This window comes from Suillus clintonianus (assembly GCF_016758775.1).
Source record: "Suillus clintonianus strain FC179 chromosome Unknown DEU56scaffold_58, whole genome shotgun sequence".
Taxonomy (NCBI): domain Eukaryota; kingdom Fungi; phylum Basidiomycota; class Agaricomycetes; order Boletales; family Suillaceae; genus Suillus; species Suillus clintonianus.
In genome coordinates, this window is record NW_024539282.1 from 135,027 (window position 1) to 153,397 (window position 18,371).

Consider the following 18,371-nt stretch of genomic DNA (forward strand, 5'->3'; position numbering starts at 1 on the left):
TGTATAAAACTTTGCTGCCATTCACTCCTTGACTTCAATGGTTCCTCGTCCGACTCCTAAAATTCATCGAGTGCGCGCACAACTGACGGCGACCCAAAAGGCTCAACAGCGTGCCCATCGCGAAGCACTCGCTGATGATATTGACACTGCCAAGGAGTCGTACGAAGCAGAGGCTGCTGACATAGCACAAAAATATGGCCGGCGAGTCTGCATCATAAATATCTTATTGCTGATATATATTAATTGTCTTGTAGATCAGTGAAGTGGACCAGAAACCAACTGTTTCTTCGCAGTCGCATGCTGCAGAAGACCAGAGGTGTTAACTCCTGGAACGCATTTGTCAAAGCCCGACTCAAGGATGAAAATGAAGGTCAGTGTAATAATTTAATTTGCGAAGTAACACTGGTGCTCACAAATCTTTCGTTAGGCTTAGGCAGAGGCGATCGCACAAAACTTACGGCCTTCATCGCAGAAAACAAGGCCACGTTACTCCGAGATTATCGCAAGCTAACCTTCGCTGAAAAGCAAGCTTACAATGCCTGTGTTCTCGAGGATCGCCAAGAAAAGAACCGTACTGCACGTTCAAACCCAAAGGCCGTCAAACATGATGTGAATGCAGCATTCACATCCATGGATCGTGAGGTACGTCGCAGTATCTTGCGCCCTTTGTGGCATCTCTCGTCTATTCGTTTGCCCTCGTGGCTTCTCTCGTCTATTCGTTTGTCCCTGTCACTTCTCTTGTGCCCTCTGCGGCATCTCTCGTCTATTCGTTTGCCCTCCATGGCATCTCTCGTCTATTCATTTGCCCTCGTGGCATCTCTCGTCTATTCGTTTGCCCTCGTGGCTTCTCTCGTCTATTTGTTTGCCCCTGTCACTTCTCTTGTGCCCTCTGCGGCATCTCTCGTCTATTCGTTTGCCCTCTGTCTACTCATTTGCCTCCGCCGTCTCTGGCACCTCTTCATTTATCTATTTACCGTCCGAGACACCACCACTAATACAACTGAAATTTATCCTCAGTGGATGGGTCTCCATGCACGCACTGGTCTGGAGGGGTTTTATGTGGCAGTACGCGGCGGAATTGAAGATCTTGCAGAACCGAAGATTTTTTTTACAGAGAAATCTCAAAAATTTGTTCGGGACGTCCTAGGCATTGAGCCACAGCATCTCGGACTGAAGCTGGAAGCATTCGTGATTAGCAAGCTTGGTATGTTATCTTTGTCCTCATCTTGTAGCCTACTGATTGTCTCAAAGATGAACATGTAACACTTAACCGTCAACGGCCGCTCAACAAACTTATTAGTGAATGCCGTGAACTTATCCAAGATAACCTTGGTATGTGCTTCGTGGTGTCCCCTCGTGCCGTCACTAACATAATTCATCGAAGAATTTATCTTAATGGAGAAGAACGTGTCAGGCAAAGTCAAAATGAATTATACAAACTACGAGCGCGCTATAGTAGAACGTCATGGTGTTGAGCTAACTAAGTGGCCCTTGCCGGGGGGGGTAAAAAATCCCTCGAAGGCTGGTGGAAGAGCGCAGGTTCAGGTTTTGTTAAATGCTCTCAAGTCTGATTCGTGCAAGTGGGTGTCTCTCTCAGACAAGGAGCTTGTCAAGAGGATGAAGGATAACCGGGATCGGCATGCACGTGGGGAACAAGTTTACGTGCAAAGGAAAGCCAGGGCTCGCATCTCACAACCCAAGAGTAAAGCCACTGTCAACACCGATGACGAGTTGAGCTCGAGCTCAAGCTCAAGCTCAGACTCGGATTCGGACTAGTACTATGCACCTTCTAGACACATTAATAGGACAGTAATGATAACACTGAGCGCAATAATCATCAGCGTCAAACTCGTTTGATTGAAAAAAAAAAGGTTCACGTCACATAAGGAAGAACATGATCGTGGTAGCGCGGTGATCATGGTAGCGTGGTGATCGTGGTAGCGCGGTGATCGTGGTAGCGCGGTGATCATGGTAGCGTGGTGATCGTGGTAGCGCGGTGATCATGGTAGCGCGGGACCTGGGCAAGGACACGTCGCATGGAGAGTAAAAGCAAGCGCCAGCAAAGACCGATCAACACGAGGTTGGAGCAATCAAAAGGAGCGGGTAGAGCTGGGCCAGGAATGACTGTGGTAGCGAGCACATTGTCGAGGACGATGCAGGGCGTGAAAGAGAGAGGCGTTGGAGGCGTTAGAGGCGTCAGGAGGCATAAGGACAGCAACATACCTTGTAGCTCCTGGCAAGAGATTATCCAGGGCAATGAGAGAAGGAAAAGAGTGTCGTAGAATGCAAGGGTGTCGACAAGCTAAAACCAAAAGATCGGCTAGAGTTGGGAGAGGAATGAGCGGGATAGCGAGCACGTCGTCAAGGACGATGTGGAGATGGAAAGAGAGGGGCGTGGGAACCATCAGAAGGCGTAGCGGCAGTGTTGTAAGGGAGATATCCGGGGAGATGACAAATCAATAGCCTGATATGTTATTTATATAATGTATGTTATTTATATTATATATATGTTATTTACCCGCCCTCTTAATATTCCTGAAGTCACTGCTGATTGTTGCAGCTATCGCTGAAGTACTGCAGCGTAGGTTTGCCCCCCTCGTTAGTAACAAATATGTTATACTATGTACGTTACTAACAAGTGTGGGAATAGGTGTCACTCAGGTGTCAAAATACTGATTTTGATTCATGAGAAAGACAGTACCACCGTGACTGGCATGATGTTCTGAGGAAGATGTCAGTGATTATTATGAATATCCGAGCTAGGGTACGGTTGAAAAATCGACACGACTTTTCAACAGCGGTTTATAAACAGACCACCTCGGGCCATTTATCAACAGGTGTTTTAAACACTTTTCAACAATTAGTTATTAACTAGTTGAAAACGATTTATCAACAGCGTGAATAAAGGTTTCACAGTGAAAAATTGTGAAAAATTAGAAATTCCAGTTGGTCGCCCTCTTTTTCGACACTGGCACATTGTCCTGGGCCGCTCGAACATTCTGCGAGCCGACGACAGGTACCGTAGAGATCAAATCACGCAATAAAGGAGAGCCAAGGTGAATATCTTCGTCCACCTGCAAAAAATCGTCCTCCGGCATCTCATCATCTTCGCGACGGTCTACGACGTCATCTTCGACATCATCCGGCAAGTCCTCCGAGTCCTCGCTGTCGTGTCCAGTGTCCACGTCAGGTGTGACATTGTCAGTAGCTGGCTTGACTCCTGTGGCAACAGCGCGAAGGAGGTCTTTGTCGATATCGCGGAACTTGACTGTGGGGCGGTAGGGTTCCTTGCGTGGTCTCGAGTTTTCAACCTATAGTACAGTGTTATGTAAATTTTCGATGCAGCATATACTAACTATTACGCACCTTTGTACCATACCACTGGCCAATCTGAATCATATCGACGAGTGTTTGAGCATTTTGGTTGCCACGTATCGCTGAGTTGAGCCATGTCAGCTTTGAGCCTGTTCGCTCGTCAGGCATTGAGTTGATCAGTACTGAGAAAATTTTGACGGCGAGAGCCTACAGAACAGCGAGTGAGTTAGTGTGACAGCGAGAATCAAGAAGCAAACACTTACAGCAAGAACACGAGCATGGGGATGAGGTAGAAGCGTGTTCCACCATACGAGAGTGTTTCCATCTTGAAGGGGGGCATTGAATGGCCCAGGCTATACTGTCATATTGAAGCATAAAGGTATGTGATAAGAGACACACCTTGATGCACAATGTGTCTAGTTCCCAGACGTCTGTAGCGTGATGCTTCATGAAGCATCAAGCCTCTGTGTCTCTGTGCTGAAGCTTCACGCTTTCCCACGACATTTCAGATGTTTGGTTTCACCCTTTTTGGGCTGGTAAGCGCCTTTGCTGGCTCTTGGTTGTCTCTGTGCTGAAGCTTCACGCTTTCTCACGACATTTCAGATTTCAGATTTCACCCTTTTTGGCTGGCGCAGCCCCTTCCCAGCTTCTCTCCATTCCCGGCTTCCCTTCTTGGCTTCTTCAGGCCTCTTTCCTCTATTCATGGCTTCTCCCCCCCTTCTCGGCTCGGCTACGGCTTTTCTTGGCTTCTTCAGGCTTCTTTCCTCTACTATTCCTGGCTTCTCCCCCCGTTCTCGACTTGGCTAGCCCATCAATTTGATGTCCTGGATCAAGATTTAATACTTACTCGCAGGTTGCAGTGTATATCAGTGTTTACACGACGATTTTTCTCACTAAGTCTGTGATGCTGAATGCGGATCGAGATTCGCCACTTACTGATTGAAATTTCACTAAGTCCCGTCTATAGTATTGTACAGTACAAGTGTATACATATACAGCGCTGTGTGCATGAAACATTTGCCAAGTCTTACCAGCGCTGCGCTCACGAAATTTCCACCAAGTCTGACACTGCAAATACATTCATATCTGGAGAATTGCAGCAAGAAGTCAATGTGTATTAATGAGTCAATGGTGGCCCCGGGGGGGTATCGCAATACATGCAGTATGGTTTCGACTAGTATAATACGGTATAAGAAAGATATTACTACAATATCTTGATGGGCAGGTAACTCAGGCGTATGATTTGCGTTTCCTGCCATAAAATTAGTGCTGTACAACGATGACAGAAAGAGCACATACTTCTTTTGGAGGGCGTTCTCCGCTTCGCCTGTCCTATGTCTCTTCGCACTCTCGCCTATCGTGTTTGCTTGTGCCATGCGCGTGGACTCCTGGCGGACACGACCTGTCTTCCGAAGAGGGACATTGACTGAGGGGGGTGAGCTATTGGAAGGTTGGATGCGTGCAGTTTGCGGACGCCTCTGCTCGACACCTTTCTTACCACCCTTGCTTTTCCTGACAACACCCTGGTCTGCAGCCACAGGCATGTCCTCTTCTGATTGCACCGCCGCAAATTGGGGAGCAGGTGTATCCACGGTAATTGTGACTACGGCAGGCACGCTCGTGGTAGTTGTGTCCATGGTGGGGAGTTCCATACCAGTCCCCTGGACCATAGCAACAGCGCGAACATGAGAGGTAGTCGGTGCTGTAGCAGCAATGCCAGCATCAATAACAGTAGTGGGTGCTTCTGCAGTAGGTGCGTCCATAGCAGTGAGGTCCACACTGGTGACAACTGTGAGCTGGGCTACAGTAGCGGCAGGACGGATGACCTCGTCAGTCAGTTGGTCGGTTGCTATGGGGTAAGGAAGAACCGGAATTTGCTGTGGATTGATACTGGAGGAAATAGAACAGCCGTCAAAGTTGTACATCGGCGCTGTCACTGAAGGAACAGCAGGAGATGTCAAATCCCTTGTTGTATTCCACAGCTCGGGGTCTTTCCTCCATGATGTAATGGGAGTATCAGGTGAAGTCAATGGAAGGGGAGGCACTGATGACGTTGACGGAAATGCAGGGAGTATAGGTGTTTGAGGCCAAGGTACTGATGAAGGAAGGGGGGTACCAAGGGCCCAAGAGTACAGGTCATCAATGCCTTGCGAGCTGAAGCGTGAGGGCCCTGGTGAGTCGAAGGGCAGAAGGCTCTCAGGGACTGCAGGCACTCCGGTGGCTGCTTCCTTACCCTTGCCTTGCGAGCTGAAGCGTGAGGCCTCTGAGGGCCCTGGTGAGTCGAAGGGCAGAAGGCTCTCATCAAACACGGAATTTACAGCTTGCTGGGAGTCGCATGCTGTGGCCACTGCAGGTGACGAGAGAGCCACCTGCAATGAGGTGCTCGCATCCGACATCGTCGGAGCCTCGGCCTCTTGACGCCAGGAATTCTCTTCTTGTTCCACTGGGAGTACGTAGTCTAACGCGCGCTTCTTCCTGTCATCTTCGGCTGTACATTACATTAGTAGATGAGCCCCCAAAAGAAATAATAATACGTACTGAAAACGGTCCCAAGATAACTCAGGTATGGGTTGAGATGCTTGTCTGTAAAATTCGAAGTCGCCTGCTTCCACGTGAGGCCAGATTGATTCACGCCTGTGTGATAACTAAAAACAATCAGCGTTAAGAACGGAAAATGTACGTATCGAACTCTACGTACCTCGAAACATTAAGCATGCCGCCAAGGCGAGGATCAGGGCCTCCACCAATGACAGACCACTCCCAACCTGTTAGCTGTCTTAACGCGTCAAAAAATTGTGATATTGGGCCGATACACTCCTCTAGTGCCCTTATTAATGTCAGAGTGTGAGCGAGACGTACTAACGTAGACAGACAAATTTCACTTACTTTGCATACTGCGCGTTGGTAGGTGTTCCAGTTGCAGCGGCTTCGGAGAGCACGACAGAAGCCTTAGCTTCACGTTCTTCGGCAGCCTTCGCCTTGCATAATGACCGAATTTCTGATGGCGCAGCCTCATATGCTGCTTTTGTCGACTCCTTGACTGCTAACAATTTCTCGTTCTTGGTCACGAGCAACCCGGCCTCGATTTTCTCCTTAATCTGCGACCGTACAGCAGTATCGTAATTCAATTTTGAAAATATTTCGACCTCGGTAAGAGCCCGAGTTCCTTTTGCCTTGTTGCCGAGCATCTTCGTAATCGATTTCGTCATTGCGTTGAGTTGTGACCGACCGCCCTTGCGAGATCTATAATTGAACCAATTTTTTATTTGCTGATTTTAAAATGAGCATCGTTTTTGTAAATCAAATTCATCGTTGTGAAATTTATTAACCTTCTTGCGCGCCTCAACTGCCTTTCCCAGCACCACATTCTCAGCCTCGCTGAGCTGTGAAAGTGTCTTGTCTGGGTACAGTACATCGATTTCAGGCCATCGATTCAGGAACTCCATGCTAACGGTGGACCAGAAGTTCAACAAAGTACCCTGAAGTTGCTGTTTCAGGAACTCGCTAAATTGAGTCTCTAGGTAATCCTTTTGTTCGGAGCTCGTCCATTGGGATCCAACCATCTGTCATAATGGTTGCGTGATCAATGACAGCATATTGCTAGGCGTGTGTCACCGCTTACCTTGTCTTTTTTTAGTCTGGGTCCGGTATGTCGGCTGGAAGGCTTTAAAGTGCCTCGATCGTTCACAGCATATCATGGTAGGATTTTGGATATTACTCACTTTTTGTTTTTTTTTTGCTTCTGGTTGCCCAGCTGTAGTAGTTCCAGGTGCGTCTGACCAAACAAAACTTACAGTCAAGCCTCAAAATAAGGTTTGGCCATCAATGAGAGGACCAATCATGTTCCTCTATTCCTATATACATTGGATCGGAGTTAAATTTAATGTCATATATGAAAAGCTACCGCCCCAAGGGCTCACTCACCCCCATTTAGTAGCAACACGTTATCGGTTCATTTTCAAATGAGCAATTCCAATAATACTTGTACCGTGTGCATCCAGCCTTGCACTCCGTCCTCGGTGGAGCCACTAACCTTCACCATCAATGAGCTTGCTGCCGCTCTGCAGCTCATCAGGGACCAGGACGGTAAGTAAAATTTAATTCCATTCTTTGACATTCTCACTATTTAATTGTCTACATAGAGATCTTCCAAGCGCACAACAATACCACTGCAGAGCTGCCCTCTCCTCACACAAACGGTTGCGCAGCTTGCATTTTCCGTGCACACCGTCAGCAGTGCTATGCCTGCTGTGCGAAAATTCCCAAAGTATCTGAACCCGAGCCACAGCTTGATACCACTGGTGAGGTTTTTTTTTTCACTAAGCTCCAATTCTAATTTAATTCATCCTAGCATGTACACCCACTACACAAAATGACGGGTCATCTATTAGCACCGCCATTGTGGTAGATTGAGTGGAATGGGTTGATTGTGATCTTACTGTAGATAGTACTACATACTCAATGTGTATGTTCGCGCCATTTTGAATTTGACTGTGTATCCGAGTCTCTGGAGTTGAATTAAAATTGTTATCGTTTGACCGTTCACTTGCGATCACTTGCAAAAATCATATGTTCGGGCCTAGAGTCTCTGCAGGTTGAACATTCAAATTGAAATTGTTTTCATTTGACCGATCGCGATTGGTATATATACTACTTGTAGTTGTGAATGGATACGTTCTCTATTGCATGAACTCGTATCTGACATGTTTAGTTATGAACGCGGACTGTTGTTTGAGTGTTTTCTCTGTCTGTCTGTCCCGAAGGGTCCGTGCGCGCAGCCATTCAAAGTGCCATTTCATATTGAGTAAGTTACGCCATAATCCTATACATACTTTCCACGCACAATCTCACACATCTTCTACGCACAATCTTATATACCTTCCAGCATCATTCATTGCTTGCTCCCGATTGCTTCAATGCCGTCTAAGTACACTGAACAACAGCGTCTCGAGGCTCGACGACAATCAAAACGAAGGCATTATGAAAGGTACGTCCTCTCCACCAACTAACCCAGATAGGAACCGACCGAGTCTTTACAGACACAAGCTCGAAGAACGGTTCAAATCCAGAGGTCGCTGGCGCAAAGCTCTTGGAGCTACAGAGGTACATATATATTCTACTCCTCACACTAACAGCGCATAAGCTAATCAACGACTCAGGCTACCCAACAGCTTCTACTAAAACTAGACTACCTATGGGTTAACCTTGGGTATTCTACAGGTCCTTCTCAATACGCAATCCTCGAGTCCCAGTGCCTCCAGTTGGTTTGTGACGCTGATGCTGAAGGATGGCAAGCTGTGAGGCCATGTTGTGAAGGAATGTTAGTAGAGGTGCAAGGACTTCTTTCTGAAGCCCGCGAGCTGCTTGCAAGTTCACTGCAGGCGGATGGTGCATGTACAGGGTATCTTCTTGCATCTTCTGCAGCTGCTGTTGATGCTGTGGAATTGCACTGTGATGCATTGGAAGAAGGACTGACATTGATGGACGACAGTACAGATAAATTCTTCGAGCGTCTCCGGCATGACCAACTTGTATGGCAGACGGTGTCAAGGTAGATCAGCATATTTCTATCTACAACCTGCGCATGTCCTCATTGGTGCCGTCTTTCTATCTACAACCTCTGCATACTACGTAGTGCACATGTCCTTGTTGACGCCATTGTCACGTCACGTGAGTATTATGGTGAAACACGCTGCCTCCATGCCTTAAGCCTTAAGCTTTACTCAACTACAAATTGCCATCATGGGTGGCGGCAAACGTCGACGTGAAATGGACAAACTAAGGAGAGACTGGTACGCACTCAATAGCAACCTCCATGCTCAGCAAGCTCAACGTCAAGCTTCGTCCTCCTCTCGTGTCGCTGACGACCATGAGCTTTATCATAAGCACTCTTGCTTCTCTCGAACCGCTTCAGGCAGGATCTCCACTGAAACCGAATTCTTCCATGTAGCTGAAGGTAGTGCTGCGCACACCTCACATGCACCTCAATTGGTCCCCGAGACGCTGATAGAGGAATTCAGCTATGATTTCGACTCATCTGCACCTGATGGCGACTTCGTTGATCCTGCGTATGAGAGCTACTTGGCCGAGTCTACTTTGGAGCCTAAGAAGCCTGTAAGGCCAACTGGTGTACGATAATTTTCAATTTTTATGATGTTCTTCTTTAATCGGAACTGGACAGGACCGTGCAATGGCCCAATGGGTTAAGGAGGAGCGAGAGAAATATCTTATGGAACTCATTAGACTCGAAGGCCGCGGTGATTATGCTACCCGTGAAGCCTGTCGCGGGAATCGTGAATGCACATTCGAGCCGGAGTATCGTTGCAAGGACTGTTTTGGCACTGAACTGTACTGCAAGGGTTGCATGGTAGAAAGGCATCGTGATAATCCGCTGCACAGGATCGAGGCATGTAGTCTAGATTGTCTATCTTTAGGTGCGCTAACCGTTGTTTTAGCACTGGAATGGTTATTACTTCGAGGATACTACCCTCAAATATCTTGGACTCCGAATCCAGCTTGGCCATGCAGTTGGTGAACGATGCTTCAATCAATCCAAGGCATTTGATGACGATTTCGTGATTTTGGACATCAATCATGTTCACGAGGTCGCACTGGATTTTTGCGAGTGCTCGTGCGCACAAAGTCACACCACACAAATTCTTCGAGCCCGCTTATACCCTGCAACATGTTCCGATCCAAAATCAGCTGCCACCTTCCGAGTTTTGCAACACTTCCAGATGTTGACTTTCGAGTCAAAAGCGTCCGCATTCGAATATTGGCAGACGCTCGCTCGTCTCACAGATAACACGGGTATCAAGCCCTGCAAGGTAAGCATGTTGTGTGCCTACGAAAGTTGGACTTACTAATGTTGAATTGATAGGATCGCTACGAAAGCTTATTGCGTATGATCAAGCAATGGCGGAACATCACGCTTCTAAAACGCTTCGGCCGAGGTCACGATCCTGCTGGTATCAATGCGACTGAACCTGGAGGATGTGCGGTGCTGTGTCACGCCTGCCCTCATCCTCGCAAGAATTTACCAGATGACTGGAGAATGGCGCCCCCTGACAAGCAATGGCTGTATGCACAATATTTTGCTATTGACGCGAACTTTCGGTTGGTCCGGAAGAACGTGTCCTCTGATAGCGTTGACCCTGGTTTGAGTAAAGGGTGGTCTTATTTCGTCGAGGAGACCGGCTTTAAAGTATTCCTGAAGGATATTGGAAAGGTCTCACAAGAGGTACGCAAGCACATTCGTTTTACATTGCTATCACTAATGACCAACTTAGAAAAGCACTTGCGTCAATCACAACGCCGTGAATCTCGCTGAAACAAAGAACTCACGAGGGCTGGCTGCGACAGGAGCAGGAACCGTGGACTGTTCTCGTCACAACTTCAAGCGGCCATGCGGAGTGGGAGATCTTCAACGAGGAGAAAAGTATGTATTGAATTATATCATCTTTATCGCCTAACTTACAACTTCAAACCAGGTATATGAACATGGATTATCTCTTTTTCTCGACCGTGCAGCACTCTGATGAAGTCAGCGTACTTAACGTATCCTACGATATTGCCTGTCAGTGGAGCAAACATCTATGGGACCGCATGTCAAAATACCCCTCGCGTCTACACTTCGAGCGCGACGGAAAGACAATGACATTCCTTATTCCAAAGTTTCACTTACCAGCTCATATCGCCGCCTGTCAGATATCATTCTCGCATAACCTTATCAAGGGGATGGGACGCACCGATGGTGAGGCCCCAGAGCGAGGATGGGCCAACATCAATCCCGTCGCTACAAGCACACGGGAGATGGGTCCTGGTGCACGCAGAGATACTCTTGATGACCATTTCGGTTACTACAACTGGAAAAAGGTGACTAACTTTGGTACGTGTTCACAATTGTCTCAGCGCAGCAATCCTTGAAAATAATGGCCAATAGGCATCAGTTTATTGAGCAAGATAAAGACCGCAATCCCTGAGTGTGAACAACACCAATCCGATTTCAACGAATTCAACCGTGCACTGACTGAAGAACGGCCGAGTGAAGTGGCCCAGTGGAAAGAAGTTGTTGAAAACTGGGAGTCCGACCATTCAAGCAAAAATCCGTTTGAGATAAGGACGGTCTGTAAGTGTAACTCACTCTGTATGTTAGATTTTTGACTGACCATGTATAGCCATGACACTGGCGGCCGTGCGCCTCAAACTGTCTCAACAAGAAGCCGAAGACCTCGAAAATGGGCTCAACAATTCATTGCATATGGATATCTCACCCGGCGTACTGATATCATCTGGACTGGACCTTGAAGAACAACAGTACGTGTTTGACATTTATTTTTTATTTATAACTTCTAATGAATTATCTACAGATACCGCCTACAACAAGATCTGGCCGCTCTCAGTGCCCATCCAACGGATCTGCAAACGACGAAGCTGCAGGAACGCTCGAATGCACTCCTGCGAAAGATAGAGCAGTGGTGCAACATTCAGTTGCTCTACATGCCTGCAGTCGGACGCCTTCGTGCAGTTGAAACTGCAAACGTGCAATCGCTCCGTGAGGAGAAGGCTCATGAAGTCAAGCTGTGGTTTCCATCGAAGGTCAAGGAGACCACTGAGCCATGCGAGGAGTCGCTTTGCGTATATGAGTGGGAGTTGCGGCGTGCACAGGCACACGAAGCTCTGGACGAGCTTCGCCGACAACTCCGACTTCGTACTCACCTCTACAAGTTCAAGGATGCGCACATTCGTGGTCAACGAGCCAATACTAGGGCGTCCACGGTGCTTAACAAAGTAGAACAAACCATAAAAACTGCTGTTGCGAGGTATCGCAGAGCCTGGTCAGCCGTCAAGACGCTATCCGTGGTCCTGGGCAAGCCAAACTGGGAAGTCGAGCTGCCAGAGTTACGACCGGCTGATGTTCGTGGGATGACAGAAGGAGAAGCCGGGCAATCTGAAGGCACCCGCACCTTGTCCTGGATTTGGAAGACCCACGGTGTAGCTGGAGTTGGCGAAGACAGCGAGGCTGTCCTATCTGAAGGTAGGGGCCTCATCATTGACAGGCACGGGGAATTGACCTAATCCTTCGAATAGGATTGCGTATTGAATGGTGCAAGTCTCGGGCACGCGCTAACCGGTGGGCCGAAGAAGTGGACCTCCTGCAAGAGGAGATGCGGCGTGTAGCCAGCTTTCTTTCGTGGCATGCTGGGTGGTGGGAGGAGCAGGCAAATCGGAGGACCGCCCTAGCTGCACCCGAACAGGAGGGGATCGAGGGGTATGCGAAACGGCAGGCTGCTCTTCGTAGAGCCATGCGGGACCGATTCCAGAAGATGTGGAGTGTCGTGCCAGCGCTTCTCCAGTCCACGTCGCCTGCAACATCAGTGTTGTAGGGGAGCTTTTGTTTTATTCATAGCGCGTGTTGACTGAATATAGTAATATTGATGTTCGTTCCTATTGATCAGGGTAGCGCCAACGAGGGAGAACATCAAACGATCGGGTCCCTATTGATCGGGGTAGCGCCAACGAGGGAGAACATCAACCAGGGACTGGAGAGAAGCACCAGCACCAATGAGAGAATGAGGGAATCGGGCTGAGATCGATCTGACAATGATCTGGCATGCGAGCTCTCCAGCTTTGATGCTTCACAGTCAGAGGGATAAGTAGGGCAGGCAGTGTCTCTGGCTTGATGCTTCACGGTCAGAGCTTGATGCTTCACGGTCAGAGGGATTAGTAGGGCAGGCAGTGTCTCTGGCTTCATGCTTCACGGTCAGAGGTTTAGAGGCATTTGTGCATCAAGCCTTGTGTCTAATTGTATACTTTTAAGCTTCATCACTACAGGTACAGGTGAATGGCCACTCGCTGTGAAAATAAGCCTCGAGTTGACGTCTGAACTCATCAACAACACCAGCTGCTCCAATCTCGTGCACAAGCAGTGAGATTGGGTCTTTGAGTTCGTGTACTTCATCGTGTTCTACCATTGCGCGCAGCATAGGTTTGAGAAATTCTTTCACGCGATGGTAAGCACGTGGATGAGGCATCGGACGCTCAGCACTTGCAGACGTGTTTGGTATCTGTGCTGGTATACGGATGGTTGGGGCTGCCAATGCTGATTTCATGATGTTGTCTGAGAGAGGATAACCTACGAAATGACATCAGTGAGGACACGTAAGGAATCAAAAGCAACGTACGTGGATCAAGCACAAAAGCAACGAAATAAACATCGTTACCGAAAAATTCCTTCCACCGGCTGTTGAAGATGGCAGTAATGCGTCGTGCGAGGGAAACTGGTATCCCTGTCTGATCTTCACCCTTTGCGAATAATTCTTCCAGCGTTGCAGCAATTGCGAGCCAAAAAACGAAGACATCTGAAGCGTTCGCATGGGATGCCTCCAGCGACCACAGCGAGCGGATGAATGGTCCCACGAGTGTGACATAAGTACCGAGATCCTGCTCCAACGTCTGGAATGCACGACGGTTTAGAAACATGTCCTTCACTTTACGGTTCTGGACTCTACTGAATCAGTACCATGTGAGATTGTGTTTCAAAGAACTTGCCTTGAATTTGACGACCTTCTTCTCTACAAGATTTCGTATATTTGGGAGACACTGCTCGAGTGACACCGCAGCTGACCAGTGAGTTCCAAACCTTGTTTTGCCAATTTTTTGAAGGGCCTTCACAGTCTCGTCGTTGTCATCAACCCGACGCTCCTTCCGAAGATGTGCTGCGGAGATCGTGGACTTGCTGAAATGCTTGATAATGGGTTTGAGTAGTGATAGCATCTAGCATGATTCGTGAATTGTGAATCGAGGACAATCAAAGTTCAAATAAGATTTTACATACCTGTTCGAACTCTGGCAATAGGGTGACGTTCTTGATGGTATTATGCAAATGATGACAAGCATCACATAAGTCTAATATTGTCGGGATTGTATTAACGACTTCACGTCGAGCATTTTTGGTAACTGCTGTGCTATCTGAGCAGATAGCAGCCCACTTGTCCTCTCCGACCTCATAGATAGTCTGTTGAAGAATTGGATCATTAGTTCAAGCAACAGTGTATATACTAGAATAGAAGATACTGGCCTCGAGCATCTTTTCTTTCACCCATGCAGCTGTGTGACTGGCAGTAGAGTCCTCGTGGCCATCTAAGAAGTGTGTTGTCCGGTCTGGTGTAGTCGCGTGCACAGTATAGAGGGACTGTGGTTTTCGTGTGCTTGTGCCATCAAATGTAAGTGTTAGGTTGGTTTGCTTCTTCAACTCCTTGAGCTGCTGTTGGCGAACGAAGACGGCCTCTTTTGGTATGTAATTGTCGGTGAATGTATTACAGGACGTGGCATGATAATGTGGGTTCAGATGAACCATCAATTCTTTCCATTCATCAGAATCGATGACGGTCGGAACAAACCCGCGCACACAGATGAGACGCATGATGATATGATCAGCCTTCGTCTGGAAAATTTGACGTTCCTCCTCTCGCTTCTTTCGCCCCGCATCACGATATGGTGCAACATTCAGCGCCACCTGGTTTTTAGGCCGTTTTGCTGGTGGCTCATCCATATGGGGCTGTACCTCGACTGATGGTGCCGTGTTGCATTGGTCATCGAGTTCAACAAGTTGTGCCCCGAGTGATGTGTCCTTCGAAGCAGTGATAGCTTCGTTCCGAAGATGTACAGGAAGCTTCTTGCAGGTTGCAGAGTGCTTCAGGACACGACTCTCCTGTGGCGAGCCTTTTCGTGAATGGTCACATGAAATGCACTTCCAGGAAACTTTTGGTTTGCCATCTTCGGACATGATGGCTGTCTTGATTACAAGTTTTTGCATTAGGGTGTGGACAGGACGGCCCCTCGAGCTCGCAGTTGATTCAACAGTCTGGGAATTATCGAACACAGTCGAGGATGTCGAAAGCTGCTGCCAGCGCTAAATTAATTTCAAATCACGATAAATGACATCATGCAACGTACTGTGGAGTCTAACAATGTCTGCTGTTGCTGTTTTGTACCGGCTGTGCTCTTCGGTGGGAGCTGTGAAAAAATATCAGGTGACGGCATTCATTTCGGTCGAATAATGCTGTACCTCGGTGTTATGTTGGCTGTATATCTCTTGTACTCCAATACCAATGTCAACTGCCCATTTCTTAATGACATTGTCTGTAGGGTATTTGACATGGAAATTGTTGAGTACATCAACAACTGCACAAATAGGTGCTCCTCGCTCCTCGATCATTATGATCCCAGATCCTGTTGTGCGAGTTTTCCATCCAAAAATCTGTTTGAATTGTTCGTTCAATGCCCCTATTTCGCTTCCGGTGCGATCTAGCAGCTCATCGTCGATCGTGAATTTCAAGAATGTGAGGTATTTTGACGTAAAAGCAGTGCCAACAGGCAAGGCAGTTGGCAGATTTTGTAACAGTGTCCGCAAGTATTCAAGCACACCCCGAAACTCGGTAAGGGTAAGAGATTCAGGTGCAGGGAATAACATAGTGCGTCACAAATAAGCTTGGCGGTGGGAGGGGGGTCCGGTTGCATTTTTCTGAGCCTCAGAAGTTCATTCAGAATATTCCCACACACCTAGATTTTTTCACAATATTCAACAGGCCTCAGGACGTGACGACTTTTCAACAGTGTTATTAACAGTTATTAACAGTAATATTCAACAGCTGTTGAAAAAAAGTGACTTTTCAACCGTACCCTAATCCGAGCGTTCACCAAATTTCGTGTTCTATGTAAGGGTGAGGCACGAACACGTGCATAGAACGAAGTCTATGTACGGACCGAGTAAGGTTAAAATAATCTTTCTTTCTTCCTCGCTACCATCGAGCGGACATAAGCGCTCGTAATTCGATCATTCCTATTGCTAGTTATCACTCGTTGAGCTATCAACTGTTCTCCAACAAAAGAATTCTTCTCTGGCGATGAACAGACTCAACTTTGATCCCAATCTCGAACACTGTCCGGATTTCAATTCCGTCAATTTTCTCGCTAGTCGCGCCCCCCTTCTGAGTCCAACGACAGATGATGCGCAAGCAGCGGTAATGCTCCAAACTATTTGGACCGCTACTAATACTGCCTTGAAGGTGCAATGGCAACAGCAGCTCGACGACGACGCATTGCAAGCTGAGAATCAACGTCGTCTACTCGCTGAGGCAGACGAACAGCGCCTCGCTGCCCAACAATTGCAGGATGCAGCGGCTGCTGAAGAGGAACGGAAAAAGAATAGGATTCACCACATTGAAATTCCAGATCGTCCGCGACCCTCTCGAGCTGCGGAGTCTGTCCTTGTCTCTGATTTTGCCTTACGCAAGCTAGACAAAGCTCAATTCGTCGAGCTTTACTATTGGACCAACAAGGGACTCGCAGACGCGCGGGTTAATTTTCGTACCGCTGATGATGATAGCATGGTTCCCACCGCGGCTGTCGACGGTACCACAACCTGGACTGCTGCGAGTGCCGCCCGCCCTGCTGCAGGGGTCATACCAGATCATCTCCTTGCTCCTCTGGATTTCTCCAGAGCTGTCCCCCGTTTCATTGCCTCTCTCGAGGATCGGGGTTGGACTAACCAGCGGATCATCATGCTAGCCAATTTCTTTGGCGCCTTGATGTTGCATCGTTACTGGACTTCGGATGATGTACACGAACAACGCGCCCTCCTTGCCTACCAGGAAGAGCAACGACGCGCGTGGCACCAAGCCATTCCTCAGCCAAACGGCGCTTGGAACATATCCATCATCGACGAGGTCGAAATGTCACGCGTTTTCGACCGCATTTATCATGCTGATCGCAACCGTGCCGACAGTGACTTTGATTCGAAGGTGCGTTCCTTACTTTAATTGTTTTGGCTGTCGCTTACAAATTTCATCATCCTTCCTTCTGTTCGTCGTGTCATCATCCCCTCTGTCTACTGCGTGGACCTTCCTGCGATATGCGATATGCGATTTGCGTTATGCGATGTGCGATTGGCAATATGCGATATGCGTTATGCGATATATCATTGGGGTCCTCCTTTGGCCACTCAGCGTTTGCAAGGCTTGAACATGCGTTCATCCTCTGAGGTATTCAACCCTGGTCGAGGTCGTCGGGGGAGACACTCGCCTGGACCGATGTCTTCTGAACGTCGTTTCGGACAAATGGATCGCAAGCGTTCCGCTTCACCCCTTGCTCGCACCAAAGCATTTCGCAATGAAAAGCATCCTGGCTCCTCGGGTTTTTCCAGCGGCGCACATGGCCAGCGCTCTACTGCCGTGTGCGCCGTCTGTCTTGGGCGCCATCACCACAATTTCATCGAGTGCTCTGCAGAGCGCTTGTGGGACAACTCTCACGCGGCAGTCAGCAAACGAGTCAGTCGTCAGCTGCTCATACGAAGCACAGACAAGTCACTTTGCGTCGACTGGCAACGAGGGAAAGGCTGTGGAACCCGTTCACACGACGAACGACATCTATGTTCAGGATGTCTCTCCACCTCTCATGGCGCCCAATATTGCCCTCGCACACAGACGGTTGCACCCAATTTGCCCTTATGATGGCACCACTTGGGCATCATTACTCCAACGACACGGTCTCCTCGCGCGCTATGACAAGATTGCAAAGGGGTTTGACGTCGGATTCAGTCTCCATCTCCCTGCGATTTCAGTGTCTCAAATTCCCCCAAATCATCCTTCCCTATCCCAGCATCGTGAGGCCTTTGACAGCATTGTCCAACGTGAACTTACCACTGGACGCTACATCGGTCCATTCAGTCGTTCTCACTTGCAGTCCATTCTGGGGGAATTTCAAACCTCTCCGGTATCCATCATCCCAAAAGCAGGGAAACCTGGCTGTTACCGCGTTATTCAGAATTTTTCTTTCCCTCATTCGCCTTCTCCTCGTAGCCCCCAGCCCTCTATCAATTCCGCCGTCAATTCAGATGACTTCGCTTGCACGTGGGGGACATTCGAGACCATTTGCTCCATCATTCGTCACCTTCCCCCCGGTTCGCAAGCAGCAACACGTGATGTTGCTGAGGCGTATCGAACCGTCCCGTTACATCCCTCGCAATGGGCTGCTGCGGTCGTGCGAGTGGGTGA

General features: G+C 48.3%; 10 protein-coding genes across 10 annotated transcripts; 6 read left to right on the forward strand and 4 right to left on the reverse strand.

The window, feature by feature from the left end:
* Positions 1-255: 255 nt before the first annotated feature.
* Positions 256-1,776, forward strand: DEU56DRAFT_740460 (uncharacterized protein; the record flags this gene model as incomplete). Its single annotated transcript, XM_041348811.1, has 5 exons — positions 256-376; positions 434-646; positions 983-1,204; positions 1,252-1,332; positions 1,385-1,776. Coding segments are annotated over 5 exons (1,029 nt in total), but the record flags the coding sequence as incomplete, so codon positions are not given.
* Positions 1,777-1,966: 190 nt separating this feature from the next.
* On the reverse strand, positions 1,967-2,405 carry DEU56DRAFT_914722 (uncharacterized protein; the record flags this gene model as incomplete). The annotated part of the gene is made up of 2 exons (XM_041357659.1): positions 1,967-2,233; positions 2,310-2,405. The coding sequence occupies 2 exons, from the start codon at positions 2,403-2,405 to the stop codon at positions 1,967-1,969; spliced, it is 363 nt and encodes a 120-aa protein (XP_041206357.1).
* A 515-nt stretch (positions 2,406-2,920) lies between these two features.
* On the reverse strand, positions 2,921-3,765 carry DEU56DRAFT_982062 (uncharacterized protein; the record flags this gene model as incomplete). Its single annotated transcript, XM_041359875.1, has 4 exons — positions 2,921-3,311; positions 3,367-3,522; positions 3,579-3,668; positions 3,715-3,765. 4 exons carry the CDS (start codon positions 3,763-3,765, stop codon positions 2,934-2,936), a joined length of 675 nt encoding a protein of 224 aa, XP_041206358.1. The 3' UTR covers positions 2,921-2,933.
* Positions 3,766-4,545: 780 nt separating this feature from the next.
* Positions 4,546-6,878, reverse strand: DEU56DRAFT_914724 (uncharacterized protein; the record flags this gene model as incomplete). Its single annotated transcript, XM_041357660.1, has 6 exons — positions 4,546-4,567; positions 4,615-5,803; positions 5,854-5,960; positions 6,014-6,142; positions 6,202-6,584; positions 6,645-6,878. The coding sequence occupies 6 exons, from the start codon at positions 6,876-6,878 to the stop codon at positions 4,546-4,548; spliced, it is 2,064 nt and encodes a 687-aa protein (XP_041206359.1).
* A 399-nt stretch (positions 6,879-7,277) lies between these two features.
* DEU56DRAFT_914725 (uncharacterized protein) lies at positions 7,278-7,728 on the forward strand (the record flags this gene model as incomplete). Its single annotated transcript, XM_041357661.1, has 3 exons — positions 7,278-7,401; positions 7,458-7,616; positions 7,667-7,728. The coding sequence occupies 3 exons, from the start codon at positions 7,278-7,280 to the stop codon at positions 7,726-7,728; spliced, it is 345 nt and encodes a 114-aa protein (XP_041206360.1).
* A 503-nt stretch (positions 7,729-8,231) lies between these two features.
* DEU56DRAFT_914726 (uncharacterized protein) lies at positions 8,232-8,870 on the forward strand (the record flags this gene model as incomplete). Its single annotated transcript, XM_041357662.1, has 3 exons — positions 8,232-8,302; positions 8,355-8,418; positions 8,475-8,870. 3 exons carry the CDS (start codon positions 8,232-8,234, stop codon positions 8,868-8,870), a joined length of 531 nt encoding a protein of 176 aa, XP_041206361.1.
* Positions 8,871-9,505: 635 nt separating this feature from the next.
* DEU56DRAFT_954649 (uncharacterized protein) lies at positions 9,506-12,701 on the forward strand (the record flags this gene model as incomplete). Its single annotated transcript, XM_041359211.1, has 9 exons — positions 9,506-9,721; positions 9,771-10,142; positions 10,196-10,555; positions 10,605-10,753; positions 10,806-11,203; positions 11,258-11,443; positions 11,493-11,631; positions 11,718-12,352; positions 12,406-12,701. The coding sequence occupies 9 exons, from the start codon at positions 9,506-9,508 to the stop codon at positions 12,699-12,701; spliced, it is 2,751 nt and encodes a 916-aa protein (XP_041206362.1).
* A 429-nt stretch (positions 12,702-13,130) lies between these two features.
* On the reverse strand, positions 13,131-15,790 carry DEU56DRAFT_954651 (ribonuclease H-like domain-containing protein; the record flags this gene model as incomplete). The annotated part of the gene is made up of 7 exons (XM_041359212.1): positions 13,131-13,450; positions 13,500-13,822; positions 13,958-14,091; positions 14,153-14,332; positions 14,366-15,229; positions 15,274-15,333; positions 15,386-15,790. The coding sequence occupies 7 exons, from the start codon at positions 15,788-15,790 to the stop codon at positions 13,131-13,133; spliced, it is 2,286 nt and encodes a 761-aa protein (XP_041206363.1).
* Positions 15,791-16,343: 553 nt separating this feature from the next.
* DEU56DRAFT_740482 (uncharacterized protein) lies at positions 16,344-17,138 on the forward strand (the record flags this gene model as incomplete). Its single annotated transcript, XM_041348813.1, has 1 exon — positions 16,344-17,138. The coding sequence occupies one exon, from the start codon at positions 16,344-16,346 to the stop codon at positions 17,136-17,138; it is 795 nt and encodes a 264-aa protein (XP_041206364.1).
* A 243-nt stretch (positions 17,139-17,381) lies between these two features.
* Positions 17,382-17,753, forward strand: DEU56DRAFT_690983 (uncharacterized protein; the record flags this gene model as incomplete). Its single annotated transcript, XM_041347129.1, has 1 exon — positions 17,382-17,753. A coding segment is annotated over one exon (372 nt), but the record flags the coding sequence as incomplete, so codon positions are not given.
* Positions 17,754-18,371: the final 618 nt, after the last annotated feature.